The following is a 15,580-nucleotide window of genomic DNA, read 5'->3' as shown; positions in this document are numbered from 1 at the left end:
ATTGTTACGATACGCAAACGTTGCACTATTTTTAACACGATGTGCAGAGAGGTTGTAAAGATAACCCTCGTCAACTGATTTAGAAACAATACAAACATAATACTCATAAGTCTTTATTGGAAATAACCAGCTTCCAATCAACTCTTTCAGCCTCAATTAAATTGCTTATCAGTCTGTTTGCAAGTGTTCTGTACATAGAGATGTGATAGCAGGCTGGTTGATCATTAGTATTTTTTTTGAGCAGCAACTCTTGCACAAGAGCTAGTCGGAGGGTCAACAATAACAGGCAGGAACCTGACAGGATCGGAAATATCAAGACAGCCTGTAGGACTGAGCACACATTTTCCTGTAGTTGCGACACCCGTCAGGACTGATCGATGCTGCTTGTGCTGACTGGAACTGGTAAGAAATACTACACACACACACACACACACACAGGTTTTAAACAAGAAAATAGTTATAATTCCACAGGGTATTAATAAATTACATAGTTAAAAGTGAAATGCATTCCTGAGAACAATAGTTGAAGTTTCATCCAGCTATAATTTTCCATCAGTCGTTCTTAGCAGCTGAATTATAAATTAAATTGGTCCTTTGAAGGACCAATTTAACCTTTTTCACACGTGGAGAAGAAGGAAGCTCGAGAAACTGTGGTAAAACACAGACAAGCTTTTCCGATGACACAAAGACAAACAACAAAATTAACACGTGGAACAAAACAAAGAACGTGATTTATAACAACATGTCCGTTGTACGAAAGGACAAAAACTACCTGCACAGAAGCATCCCTATTCAGGAGTTGCTTAACTTGTTTTAACACAGTAAATTAAAATTCAGAAACAAAATCCTCATTTTGTTACAGATAACAAAACATCTGTGGGAGAACCACCATCTCTGGAAGTGCCGAGAGCTGCGAGAGGATCCTACTGCACCGTAGTAACAGCCTCATGGATGGACTCCGCCACATAGTCGATGTTCTTGCTGGTCAAACCACACATGTTGATGCGACCACTGGCCATTAAATAGACGTGCTTCTCCTTCACCATGTATTCTACTTGTTTAGCTGCAGAAGATAAAAGCAAAGAAGCAGGAAAATTAGAAGTTTATAGTTTTCCTCTTAGGCTTCTGTACATTCGCCTTTTGCTCTTAGTGTCGAAAGCACGTTCTTGAACTCACAGTTGAGGCCTGTGAAGCTGAACATGCCGATCTGGTCTGTGATGTGGTCCCAGGTCCCTGGAGTTCCCAGAGACTGGAGCTTGGCTTTAAGCTGAGCCCTCATCAGTAAGACTCTGTCAGCCATTGTCTTCACGTTGTCCTTCCTGAATGGTTAAAAAACATGGAGAGTCCAAAAATCAAACATTAACTTAGTTGGCCATTGAAGTGAAATGCCTTGCAAAGTGATTCTGTGAGGAGATTTTTCCACTGACCACTCAGAAAACAGCTCCGGTGAGTTAAGCGTGATTGCGACAATGCGAGCACCCTGAGACGGTGGGTTGGACCAGGTGGTCCTGACAATCTTCTCCATCTGGGAGAGAACTCTCTTCAGGTTATCTGCATCCCGTGCCACGATTGTCAGGTTACCCACACGCTCATCTGACAGGTAAGCAGAAGTAGCATTGAAAAAGAAGAACAGGTTTTGGTTTAGTGTCGCATCACTGTGATATATTTCCCATAACCTAATGCAATTGCCTTTCAGAAAGGTGCGATTTGGTTTTTGGAAGACAATACTTTGGAATGCCAAAGTTTTCATACACTTTAATCTGGCCTTTATGGTAAAATGGGAGAAAAAAAATACAATTTTGTTGAAGGAAGGCCGCAAGGAGTCCTGTTTACAGTTTGACATAAGCTGTGAATGAGACAGGATACATGAGGAAGAAGGTTTTCTGGTCAGATGAGAAGAAAATTTAACATTTTGACCTACATGCAAAAACATAATGTGTAAAACATGGAGTTCCTGGGAGACTTTTCCTTTCACTTCACAATCATGCACAACTTCTATCAATCTTAAAATCCCAAAAGAAATGTGACATGTCTGTGTGACAAAATGTGGAAAAGAATGAACACCTTTGCATTGCATTGCATTGCAATTCACTTTTCAAATAGGACATGAGATTTGTTTTACGACTACTGTTCTTACGTTGTGTGACCTTTCTCCGTGTACTCACTGGTTACCTACTGTAGAGTCCGAAGTTCTTTGAGAAAGACTGAGCACAGAACATTTCAATGCCCATGGAGACAAAGTAGCAGACAGCCCAAGCGTCTTTGTCAAGGTTACCCGAGGCAAATCCCTGATAGGCCGAGTCAAAGAACGCAAACAGTTTTCGCCTCTGGGAAGAAAAACGCAAATTATTACCCAGTAAAATGTGAAAAATGACAGATCACTGAGTGGTACTAAATAAACAATGCACCGATTATGTGTATTTCTAAAGCATTATACCATCATGACTTCAGCTATCTGCTTCCATTGCTCCTGCGAGGGGTCCGTTCCAGTGGGATTATGGGCACAAGCATGTAGGACAAAGATGGAGCGCTCTGGACAACTCTGCAGGGAAAGACAGCAATGCAAACTCATATTAAACGTAACAACTCTGAATCTAAGTTTAGTAATATTTAAGTGCTTGCCTCCAAGTCCCTGAGAAAACCTGACAAATCGAGACCTCTCTTCTCTGCGTCCCAGTATTTGTATGGGCGCACGTCCTCAAAACCAGCACTGCTGAACACGGCGTTGTGATTTTCTGGAACAAACAGTGAGGACAGGTTTTACACCACAAGTTTTTTTTACTGCCAAAGCTTCCTGTAGATAAAAGAAGATTGGTTTATTGGTGTTACTCACTAGCAACAGACCACTGATAAAAGGCGATAGCAGTAGGACATTAGTAATTCTCAGAGCACAGATCTGTAAGCCAATCAAATTCTGCAAATGAGGGGCTTGTCTCCAGATCAAGCAGCTTCAGTTCTTATTTTAACGTGAGATCCTGTATTGTTCATATGTCAGCATGTGCGGACATACCCCAAGTAGGTGCGGACACGTAGACGGGTGTTTTAGTGTTGTTGCTCCCATTGTAGAATCGCCTCAGGAACTCTGCACCCATCTTCAATGCACCGGTACCACCAAGACACTGGACACCGCCCACCTGAGCGAAACAGCAGGAGACCGTCAAACCACATGTGAAAAGATTGAAAACTGAAAAAAAATAAATAAATAATAAAAATCCCCACACAAATTTCTACAACACAAACCCTGTCCTCCCGAATGGCAGGGCTGTCGTCTCCCAGTACAATCTTGGAGGAGGAGGATCTGAACTCAGGGAGGCCCAGGATGGGCAGGTACTCGTGGTTTAGCCTGTCGTCGTGAACGATAAGCTTCTCCACCTTTTTCACCACCGGTAAAACCCACGGCTTGCCTTCATCGGTCCTGTACGCTTCGGGACACCGAGACATTTGTCATTATTTCAGATGACCTTAGAATATAATCTGAGCATGTCCCCCAAATGACTGACGAGTAGGCCAAATATTTTTTTTTTTTTTTTTTTATATTAAATGCATGGAAACTTAAAATTTCCACCATCCCATCATCAAACAACATTGTGTAGCCAACTTGATACATTCTTTTTAAGCTTATTGACGAATCTAACAGAAGTTACGACCACATGCTTTGAGCATTAATAGATAAAATGTGTTAATTTTCTGTTACAATCAAAACAGCTACCGCTGTTAAAGAAATAAAAAAAAATAAAAAATCTCTTATGTAATTCTCCTCTACCCCACACCAAAAACAATTCAAAATAAACAAGAATAGACAGGGAAATGCTTACAATTTCTGTGTTCCATTAGATTCATTTTACGTATTTGTTTTGTTTGGGTTCTTTATCTCAGCAAAAGGTGATTAAAGCCACGCAGGTAACAGGAACATAATTATATTTCCTGACAAAATATTTCACATAATGTAGAATGAATTTAAACTCATCGGGCTTCTAGTAAAGTTACAAATTACACAACTTGTCCAATGAAAAACAAAAACCTACATTCAGAGTTGACCAATTAGTTTGTTGAGTTTTTATGTAAAAGCTTGGAAAAGAGTATTTTCTCGTGGGGACTTTATGGCTGTAAGAAATAAATCTGTATTGCTCCAACCAGACTAAGCAACATCCACACATATCTAGTGACATTACTTTAAATTAACATATCACTGTTTTCACAGGTTCATTGGAATTCAGCATAAAGAAATGAATGATTTTGGTTAGAGCAAGTAAACAAAAAGTGAACAGCTTCATGCATGCTGTCCCGAACAGCAGAACAAAGGTGATCCCAGCCCATAACTGTTCCAAGACACACCTCACATGTGCGCACTTTCATCTCTCTGTGTTTTTGCCAGGTAAAGTATGAGCAAACACCTGATAAGGAGCGCAACATGTAATAACCTCTTTATCCCAGGAACAGAGATCATCAGCTTACACCAACTCCACCATGTTGACAGTTTCTTTTTCTCGTTTTATACAATGACTTGATAATAAAATAAGTAAATAAAAGCTACCAATTTTTTATTATTATTTATTTTCAATTTTGTTTTAACTTTAGTGGACTACTTTCTTCAGCTCTGTAAATAACTCCCCTTTGCATGTGGCACCAGACACTGTGTGCCCTACATTTACCAGCTGCGCAGTAGCTTTTGGCCATCTGCAGCATTGTGCGTCTTGCACGGGATGGGGATTACATGATCTCAGCCTCCGGTACTAATCATGGGACTAGGCTGGCCTTGTCCTGCCATGACAAAGCCAGACAATGTTTCTCACACTACTCATTTGAAGGAGGAATTTACTCTTTCAATACCAACACGGGAAACACTTGTACTCGGGACTGGGGGCGATTGATCTTTTTTTTTTGTTTTGTTTTGTTTTAAAAGAGAAGACATTACATTTAAACCCCTACAAGAGGAGTGTTCTGGATGACGTCGCAGTAATCCAATCGACTCTGTCAGAGAACAGAGGTGACTTCATAGAACGCCAGAATAAGATAGCGAAAGCTGTAGAAATAAAAATAAAAGGGGAATGGAGAATTATGATTCCCTAACTAGGCTGCTTGAACACAATGGGTCTGATTAATCATACGCCACCCCTTTTTGGGTTTATTATTGCTGATCTGTTATTGCAGGACATTCGTGGACGCTTCAAATCGCATTTTATTTATTTATTTATTTTTTTCTATCAAGATATTATAAAACTCATAGCAGTAAAAATGCACTCTGACTGCCATTGTAAAAGCTGCGTTAAATTTAAATAAAATTAAAAAAAATAATAATAAAATTAATGTTATGCCCTTCCTCACTTAGAGACGACGTCCCTGGACATAATTTTAGGTCTCAGAATTCAGTGAAACGCCTCATCATTGCGCCATGCAGCAGCTGCAGATGCCCCTGCACGGTTACCATGGTTAACGCTTCACAGCGCGCATCTTACCTCCCACTCCGAGGTTCACCTTATTTGGAAACTGGTCGTTATTGAAGTCCTGCGTAAGTTTAAAGACAGCAACGGGGGCTGCTTGCTGCACGTCACAAAACACCGACATGTCTTCTTTTAAAGACGGCTGTAGCGGCAGGGAGTTGTCACCTGAGCAGCAAGCTAACTGGATGTAAGAAGACTCTCACCTTCCACTCGGCTTTCAGTGGCGTCACAGTGGGTGTGAGTGGATTAACCAATGGGACTTCGCCGTGAACATGTCGTCAGTGGTTTTTGCCAGGTTAAAGTTCGAAAAAGAAACACCTATTTGTTAACCAATGAACGCCTCCGAGTCATGACTGACAAATCTGAATACAAATCTTTGTGGTTCAGGTTGTCATTGCAATAAAATTTAGTACCACAAGGTGGTGGTAGAACCTCGTGGACTTTGTTTCGGGACATTAAAACGGAATTGCAGTAAATAATGAAGTGAGTTAGAATGCCTACCAAAAGGTATTCACACTCCTTGAGTGCTGGTCACAATCACAAGCCTCTATTGCATAAAATTCTAATGGAATTTTAGAATAAAGGACTTCTCCTTTATGTACCATTTTGCATATAAAAACTTACATTTTGTTTTCATCTGAGCCAAGCAGTTTTTCTAAATGTGTTCAACACGCAGTGAAACATACCATCCAAATGGAACTTCTTCTGACTTTCTGTCAATAAAACTTTTTTCTTTTCACTCTCAAACTTCAGATTTGTTGAGTACAGAACAAATAGCTATGCTATATGCATAATGGTCACAGTAGATTTTATTTATGAGTAGCAGAGAAAAATGGGTTGGGAAATAAAAATGCACTCTTGGCTCTTTTATAAAAGTTTTTTCTTTAAAAAAAAAAAGGCAATCTGTACTTTTCCTTCTGCTGCATATATGCAGAACATTTTGTTTATCTATTAGATAAGATCCCACTAACATACAATGAAGTTTCTGAAGTTTTCACAGTAATAAACTGAGACACCATGTGACAAAATATGAAAATGTTCAAAGGATATAAACACTTTATTAAGACCTTGAAGTCCTGCACAGTTATTTCAATGTTTTAGACAAAATAACTGATCTTGAGGGGCAAAGGTTATATGAGACGGCTTAGTGTTTTTCAGAAGGAGAGACCAGACACCCCCATCATAAATGTCAGGTACTTCCCAAGCTGAACAAATGCAGATAGTCGCATGGTCTGGCTGTATGGCGATTGAGCAACTGCATATAATTCTGTTTCAGTGTGCAAGTATCCTCATCCGTTTTGTCCTGAGGGCCTTGGCTGAGATATGATGTAAACAAACTGGCTCTCCTGTTTTCTCCCCACAGCTGTCTGCAGGAGCTGAAGTGGCTGATAAATGAAGGTCAGTCCAGCCAGTTAGATGGAGAGAAATCAGTTTCAAATATGTGTCTTTTAAACAAAAGAACCTATGCAGATATTTCTATGGAAGTATGTACTCTAATAATGAGCAAACAAACACATTATTACGATGAAGACATCGCAGAAAACATGGTTTAATAATAATAATACTGAACGCACTGTAGGTGAAACCAGAAAATGTTAAACAGAATATCATCCTTTTGATTTAAATCTTTAATTTATTACTGTACTCTTTCTTTTAGCTCAGCGGGTTTTAATTTTTGGATTTAGTAGAAGCAGAAGTATTTTAAAGCCCTAGATGGAAAGAAAGAAAAAAGATGGAATGAAATCATATCAGGATTTCAATGCTGAACTTTTTTTTTTAACCAGTTCTCAATGAGCCATGGTGATTTTTGCACAGCAATTAAGCAACATAGCATCAAAATTGCAACAAACATACTTTTCGCAAACGTAAATACTTGACTTCTTACTCATCAGGACAACTCCCAGACTCAAAACCAGCAGGAAAGATGAAATAATAACAAGGAGAACAGACTGAGTCGGAGTGAATAAAAGGGTGCAAGGCGTAATTTTAGTTTCATTTTGTTTTATCAGACATATCAGGTTGCACCCGCATACAGTTCCATTATATAATGTGATTTAATTGTGTAATTTGGAGACTTGCCCACAGGTCAGCTGAACAGAATGGTGTTGCAGCACAGATCAGACAGACGGAGAACACATCTTGTTCCCACATTATCCATTTGAAAGCACCATTAGGCCAGATCAGATATGACAGAAGGGACACCTAATCAGCGAAGAAATGATTAATGTGAATAAGATGTTTCAGGAAAATCAGATCGTGCATATTCTTCATTTTCAGCCCTCTGGGAATTTGCAAAAGGAGTTAACCAAACGACTGACAAGGAGGAGCATGACCCCTAACTTTGAAAGCAAAGCTTAAATTTTTAAAGCACATCTCTTATCATTATGGGTGTGAACGGAATGAATCCCTGCGTGCCAATCATCTGAACTTGAACCTAATAGTGCTAATATTTTATGGTTTATGAATTCTGCTCCCTGTTATGGCATCTTGAGGGAGAGAGTCACCTCCGGTTGAAACATGCTTTGGTTATGCAGCAAAGACACTTGTAAATGGCTAGAAGAAAACAAAATGACAATTTTGGGGGGGAATAAGTCAAACCCAAAACTTAAATCTGATTGAGATTCAGTGACATGATCCTAAATGTATCTTTAGTCTTCAGCTGTGAATGAATTAAAACTATTCCTGCGAAGAAGAAATTGCCACACCGTTAACACAAACACATGATGGTGACAGAAGTAGTTATTATATTTAGAGAGTAACTACTTCTTCACGTAAGATTCGGAAAAGATTTATTTTTCAAATGTCATTTAAAAACTAGGTTCTATATTTACTCATGTTGATATTAAAATGCGATGAACGATCTAAAAAGCAGAAAGTCCTCTGTGACATTTTTAAATTCTCAGAATTTTATTTTAAGTTCAGTGGTTTTTCTGAAAATTATTATTATTATTATTATTATTATTATTATTATTATTATTATTATTATTATTATTATTATTATTATTATTATTATTATTTATTTTTTGTAATTATTATTATTTTTTTTATATTAATGTCGCTTTCATGTCATCAAAACCACTAATGTGATTTAAGCCTTACAAACCCGTTGCAAAGCACACTAACAAAAGATGTGCAAATAATCCCAGTACTGGTTGCCAAACACCACAGTCACTATTTTCTCTCTTTTTATCCTTAAATAGTAGCCGACTCACTTTCCGCACAGCCGACCCCGCCCCCACACTCATCTCTTAGCTGCACACTAACAGTAGATGTTTTCATTCTTTACAACCAGGTGAGGGTGTCTTCTATGTTAGCTATCGCTGTCAACCCTGCAATTATGGGATTTGAGCTTCCAGAACAAGGCTTAGGGGCTAGCAGCGGGGTCTGCTGTGCACGCTCTCAGGAGGCCTCAGGGCCACGGGCTGAGCTGTGATGTGAAGTGTGAGCCGGAGCAGGGAGTGACAGGAGTATCCCGTGGCATGAAAGTGCCCACGGGGAGAGAGTCTTTCAAATCCAAATCACTGAGTCACTCAGTCAAACACTCGCAGGCGCCCTCCGTTCAACATTCACCTCTGCGCCACAGAGGAAAACAAGAATACTAGTGAAAAGAAAGAAGAAAAACCAATAGGGTTTTGGGGTTTTAAGTCACTGTTGCAATGATGGAGTACGACACTAAAAAAAACGCACAAAGGCAAACATTCAGGCACAAGACACTCACATTCCAGCTGTGGTGTCACCGAAACACAAACAAGAGCGTGTGCTCACACAGCGCTGCTCATTCCTGGGTATGAGGGGTTAGCTGGAGGGGTGAGGGTGGGCGGTGGGGGGAGGGGGGTTTCATGCTGCTCACATGTTGCTGCGGCCCCTGTGTCTCTGGGTCACAGAACTGTGGTGAGTGACCACCTTTTTAGCTTCCCGCCTTGTTTGTTTTCAAAGACAGTGTCATCAATTCTCTAACAAGGGACCAGACACAGCAACAACAGAGGAGCAGAGGACCTCCCTGCATCGCCCACCGACTGATGGAGCCTGCATGGAGCTAGCAACATCAGTCATCTGTGTGTATGGCAGCATGCCAGCTACTGCATGAGTGCATAATGTCTGTTTGACTTTTGCGTGTAAATACCTTTGTGTCGTTCATTTGCTTCGTTTAATGTCATGGCACAGCATCGCTCTTTTGTTTTTCGTTTTTTTTCATGTGCCCTCACATTCACATTTATTAGTGAATGTATGTTAAAAGAAAAGTCTATGACAAAAACAATAAGAATATTCACCTCAAAGTATAAAAAAAATGCCAGAATTTAGACCTTTTTGGACTTTAGTGATTAAAGACTGATGTATGACTGCAACAGTTGATATTAGTAAAATTAAGCAAACTGCAAAAATAAGTTGAAAATCACAGTAATGTGATCATATGACATTAGAGTTTGTTCAGAGGAATGTTAACAATAGTCTCCTAATTGACTTTGTCATTGAACGCTTTGATGTGGCCTTCAAGTTATGAGACTGAGAGGGACGTCAACACAGAAGGCCTACATTGTGCTACTCGGACTGATTGATGTTGTCTTTTGGCTGACTGCTGCAACCCAGTTTCATACAAATATGCAGGCTGAGGCACAAAGACGGGAAGTGGACATTTTGTGTCTGAATGTTTACCTTGAATGTTGTTTTTTTCCAGTGTTTTTGGAGATGCAAAAGTTGTGAATGGGGTTATTTTTTGTTTAATTACCCCAACTCTTAAGTGTTGATGCACATCAACACTTAAGAGACAGATAATATCACTCCCTGCTGTACACAAAGGTCAGAAGTCAAGGACAGGGAATTATATCCATCCAAATATCAGATCACCTTGAACATTGTTATTGTGGGTATGATGGCAGAAGCTCAGAAAACTATTGAAGCTGATGGAAAAACACATACACAAAATTCTAAAATAAAGAAAAAATGAATCGGTTATTTAACTGTATATTTTCAACCTTAGGCTTTTGCATATTTATACACAAACTCTTGATGTGCAGTGTCTTTCGAATAGCCTTCACGTTCAGTAGTTGAACTAACGGCACCCATTTCGTGCTAGAATTGCACGTGAAAACATAAACAAGAAATAAACGATGACATGATTAATATGTTATTGACACCTGACATCATGATTGTGCCACGAAAGACTTTATCTTAAAAGACTCGGACATAAAAAAAATGGGGTTAGATAATACCAGGTATGTAAATTTAGTTTTGAAGCTTTAGTTGCACAAATATGAATATGAATTGATTTTGTTTTGCCTTTCAAACCACTTTATCAAGATCTCCAGAAGGCTTTTAAGAATTTTTTTCTTTCTTTTGTGTGGTTCTTATTTGCTGGTTCATCTGTCATCCACGGCTCGTCTTTGCAGGATTCTGGATTATACTGCTCCCATGTTTGTTTTAGGATTAATTTAGTTTAACCATCTCTATTCATGCCTTGTCGTATTTGTGGACCTTGAACTTTAGACCATGAATTAACTTCTATTACTATACACCTTTATTTTTGTCTCACTTTTTGCCCCCCTTTGTTAGCATTTGAGTCCTCCATAATCGCCACGCCACATTTGTGTCCAATCCATTTATTTGTTTCTGGATTGTTGAACCAGAGGAACTCATAAATCTAGATGTCACACACTGAAAAAACGCAGAATACTTTGAAAGAAATATCTATGTATTTACCACAGGGTTTAAGTATTTTGAATGTGTTTTTTCTTTTTCTTTCAATTACTCATGAACCGAAGCAATTCTGCAAGAAAAATTTGCTCTGTGTTGCTAAAAAAAAAAAAAAGTGGCAGCCACTGTTTTATCTTGTTCTACCACTTTTAGCTCGTATGACAAGAAACATACAGCATGGCCTTGTTTTGAGAAGCTTAAACCATGCATTTGTTCCCATCCAGATCTGGACAAGATTTTCTTTCCCCTAAGATCTTGTGCTGATAATGGAAACATCCCAAAGATTTTCAGTCAAGTTATGATCTGTAATCTGTCTTGTGGTTTCTGTAAGTTTTTTTTAAATTGTTTTTATATAAATCAACTCAGAAGAATAAAGTCTTTAAAAAATCTTCTGACTCTTCAATGGGGAGTATGGGACTTTTAAAGTGGGGTTTTGTTAAAATGATATAGGCAGATGGGTCTTGCCTGCAGTGGACAGCTCTCTTGGTGTCGTTATTTAGTAAATCCAGATGGACTAAAGTAACAGGATAATTGGAAAAAGTAATTGGAAATAAAGGAAAAAAGGAACGTTCAATGTAAATCTGCTATTCTCAGTATGAGATGAGGATGTCTCACAAAAGATCTTTTTTTCCCCACATTGTCAAACTATTCAGAGGTTGAAAAGTAACACAAAGCAGCTCCAGTTGCAAGTCTGCACTCAGCTGTTTAATAAATGTGGTGATCAAAGCCTCTCAACAGAATCACGTTAATATTTGGAGGGGTGACGGACAGGAGTTCATCCTGTAACCGGTTAGAATCCCTGCTCTGTGGGCCTAAGGCGTTGTGTCCTTGGGCAAAACACTTCACCCACCGTGCTTTCTGGTCGTTGTCAGAGAACCTGTTGGTGCCAATTATACAGCAGCCTTGCTTTTGTCAGGCTACCCCAGGCAGCTGTGGCTATAATGTAGCTCAATATGATCAGTGTGTGAATTTGTGAATGACTGAATGTAGTGTGAACTGCTTTGGGGTCATCTGGTCTTGATAAATGCCCTGTAAAAGGCATTCAGTTTTCACACTATGACTTTTTATCAGATAACTATATCTAAACAGCTGAATTTGTCTTCCTGGTCAGCGATAAAAAGTGCAGTAGCCTTATCTTAGGCACCACCTATTTAATCTTAAAATTTCAGAGGTTCTACAACTCTACTTTCTAAACCTTAATACAGTGATGATTGACCTGAATCTGCAAAATCAATACAGTATTTGAACTTACTCACAATGTACTAATAATTTCTCCCAGCCTATCTTTATCAACAGGGCTTTGGAATAGCAGCAACAGAGGATGGAGTTATTTTGGTTGGGAGTTTCCTCCTAAAACAAAGTCTCACCACCGTATATCACAGATATTACAGCCCTAACAACCCGCCCTTAATGTTCATATATACAAACACACACCTGCTGGGGCGAGGCCGTCTGGGAGAGAATTACAGCAGCCTAATTTATGATACCCCTGGGAGGGCAAAGGGCAAGGGACCCAGACGGTCCTGACCTCACTTCCTCCTTTCAGGGTCTCGGAGTTACACAGAGCGCGGGTTCAGTTCACTCTCTCACAGTCTTTCAAGTAAACTGCCTAATTAGTGTCTCTTTTTTCCCCCCAACACGGTTATCACAATGAGCCCTGAGGGACTGCTCCAACCTGTGAGCAAGGCCCTAATGGGGAATATATTAGGCACTTTCATAGCTGATAAGTGGGTGAGAACAAGATTGAGCTAAAATTCAAATCTCGCTCTGGGCTCGCCTCTGGCCTCCTCATTTCCTCCAGAGAGAAGACGCTATCATCCGTCACTTGGGTCCAGGCAGAGGCACAATGGAGCAAGCCTGGGTTCTGGCTACTGACACCGTCACATGGCCTGCTGATAAGACTCAACTTCCGGGACCTAAAAGAACTGAGACTTTGCTGATACACAACACTTTGGTCTTTTGCCATATTTACTGATGACCATGAAAAAAAAAAAAGGAAAAAGGAAAGTTCAATGTCAATCAGCCATTTTAATGTATGAAGTTTTGCCTCTATAGTTATTTTCAAGGGCGTGACGATGCTTTTCTTATTCAAGAAGCTGAAAAGGATCTTTCACAGCCTGCGGGATAGTCAAATCAGGAAATTAAATCAGTCAGGAATGAAAATAGAATCATATTTTCATGATTCTGAAAAATAATCTATCTTCACAATCACACAGCACCATGATAACGGATGGATGAAGTTGTCAAGTAGTTTAAAGGAAAGTTCGATGTGACCACCAAGAGAGGCAAAATAAGTAATGAGGAGAAGTAATAAAGGAGGCCCATGTTAACTTTGTAGCAGGTGTAGAGATCGGCAACGTAGGTGGGATAATCTGTTGACAGGACTGCTACTAGTGGTTCACCCAACAAAAGAATGGTGAGCTGAAACATGTCAGATTTGCTAAAGTCAGGGACATAACAAACAGGAGGAAGAAGGTAATCTAGTCAGGTGAGACTAGAAGATAATTAAATGAATCAAACTTTTTGGCCTACAGCAAAAATGTTGCATGAGAAGGAAAAGGCTAAGCTGAACATCACCTTAAGCTCATCAACCCCATGGTTGGACATTGTGATCCTATACAGCCAGAGCTACAACGGGATGACCAGCAAGGTAAAAGTGTGGTCCTGGGTGGACAGAGCCCTACAACTGTAACATGCCTCCCCCTGTCTAACACCACAATCAAATGTCCGAATTGCATTCTCATTTCACAGATTTTACAGAGTCCCACCAATCACCAAGTTTCCACGTGTATAAAGCACACACATTTAAAAGTTGTGGAGCACAAACCACCTGAGGACTGGCATTTTTCATCAGTGGTTTAGATCACAGCTCATTTAGGTTTGAGAATGGCCAAGTCAAACTAATCAAGATTTGATTAACAATATTTTTAAGAATGGGAAAATGACAACAGAAACTATCCATCTCTGAGGACAGAGGTCGAACTGTTTTCAAAAGGGTTTCTGCTGGACTCAGGCAAATGCAAGAATTACTGGGGAGGTTTCTTACGCTTCACAATAAAGTTTGTGATTCTAAAATTATGAAACTTTTTTTTAAAGTGGTTTACATGCAAAGCACTGTATAAAGTCTGTCGCTGCAAACCATAAGCAGAGACCTCATTGCAATCACTTTCAAGTCATCTTCTCACTTGCATTCTCAGCTCAGGGGTTTTCTGTCTTGAAAGAGGGACTCTACATCTCCCAGAGGATTGGTTTCTGGCCCTGTACTGGTATGACTATCCACCTGCCACTCTAAGGCAAACGAGCTTTTAGGTCTCCAGAGATAAGGGGAGGCAAGAATAGACACGTTCATCAATACCTTGCAGCGCAACTTCTTAGAAGACGAAAATCCTAACAGAAAAGGCGACCGTATTTTGAAAAAAATGGTCGTTTTAATTTCTCGTGGAGGTTGTTATTCTCACACCTTTGTATTGTGCTGGGTGACCTTTGCTGCGGGTCTAACCTTACCCGCCTTATCGCGCTGATTCTGGGATGAAGATGATGTATTGGGGGAGACGCACTCAGCACCAAGAAGCTCCTTGACACTCTCTGAGAGTCTGGGTTTTGTTACAGGCAGGAAACAGACTCTTCCGCTCCGTAAACACGCGCCTGTGCTTGGCCACTTTTGGGCTGCCGGTGGCACGCGAAGACCGCTGGCGATGATGATGATGATGATGATGATGATGATGATGATGATGATGATGATGATGATGATGATGATGATGATGGTCAGTGGAGAGGCCGCGCGCATAGGCGTTTAAGGCTGAAAGCTGAGTGAGCTATTAGCGTAAGAATGAGTGACTTTTCAACCTCCAAGCTATGTTTACGACCTTATTCGAGACACCGCGTAAAAGCACGCGAAGAGCTCAGAATGAATAGCCATAATATCGGTTATTTGTCTTGTCTGTTTACAATTTCGTTCATTTCACGCAAACATAAACGTTGGATCTACAAGAGATGCTGTGTTACCGTCACAATCCAAAGGCACAACCGCAGGAGCGCATTTCAATGGAGAACATTTCAATGGTCTCTGCTTATCGTTCCCTTTTGTAAATAGCCCGTTTCAAATTCTCGAAGAGAAGAGAAGAGAAGAGAAGAGAAGAGAAGAGAAGAGAAGAGAAGAGAAGAGAAGAGAAGAGAAGAGAAGACCGTGCTCTAATCTAAACAACGCCCTGCTGATGGGGAGCGGATGAGATTATGTGGACATTCCCTTCTTTTCTTTCCACACAGTTTAAGGCCCTCAGACCCTGGCGCCTGCACTTGGCCACAGATAGAGTGGTGTCTTGTTTCACCACACAAGGCCTTTTTCAGAAAAACAAGAATACTCTCACCTTTATTGTTATTATTATTATTATTATTATTATTATTATTATTATTATTATTATTATTATTATTATTATTATTATTATTAT

The 15,580-nt window shown here is 39.9% G+C and overlaps 1 protein-coding gene across 1 annotated transcript; it reads right to left on the bottom strand.

Moving 5' to 3' along the window:
• Positions 1 to 95: 95 nt before the first annotated feature.
• got1 (glutamic-oxaloacetic transaminase 1, soluble) lies at positions 96 to 5,686 on the bottom strand. Its single transcript, XM_007572592.2, has 9 exons — positions 5,457 to 5,686; positions 3,241 to 3,422; positions 3,011 to 3,134; positions 2,623 to 2,735; positions 2,438 to 2,542; positions 2,177 to 2,327; positions 1,428 to 1,593; positions 1,177 to 1,319; positions 96 to 1,063 (listed from the first exon to the last, which is right to left on the bottom strand). The coding sequence occupies exons 1-9, from the start codon at positions 5,563 to 5,565 to the stop codon at positions 924 to 926; spliced, it is 1,233 nt and encodes a 410-aa protein (XP_007572654.1). The 5' UTR covers positions 5,566 to 5,686; the 3' UTR covers positions 96 to 923.
• Between the last annotated feature and the right edge of the window lie 9,894 nt (positions 5,687 to 15,580).

This window comes from Poecilia formosa, unplaced genomic scaffold (genome assembly GCF_000485575.1).
Source record: "Poecilia formosa unplaced genomic scaffold, Poecilia_formosa-5.1.2 Scaffold305, whole genome shotgun sequence".
Taxonomy (NCBI): Eukaryota; Metazoa; Chordata; class Actinopteri; order Cyprinodontiformes; family Poeciliidae; genus Poecilia; species Poecilia formosa.
Note: the sequence above shows the minus strand (reverse complement) of the source record. Positions and strands in the feature narration are given on the sequence as shown.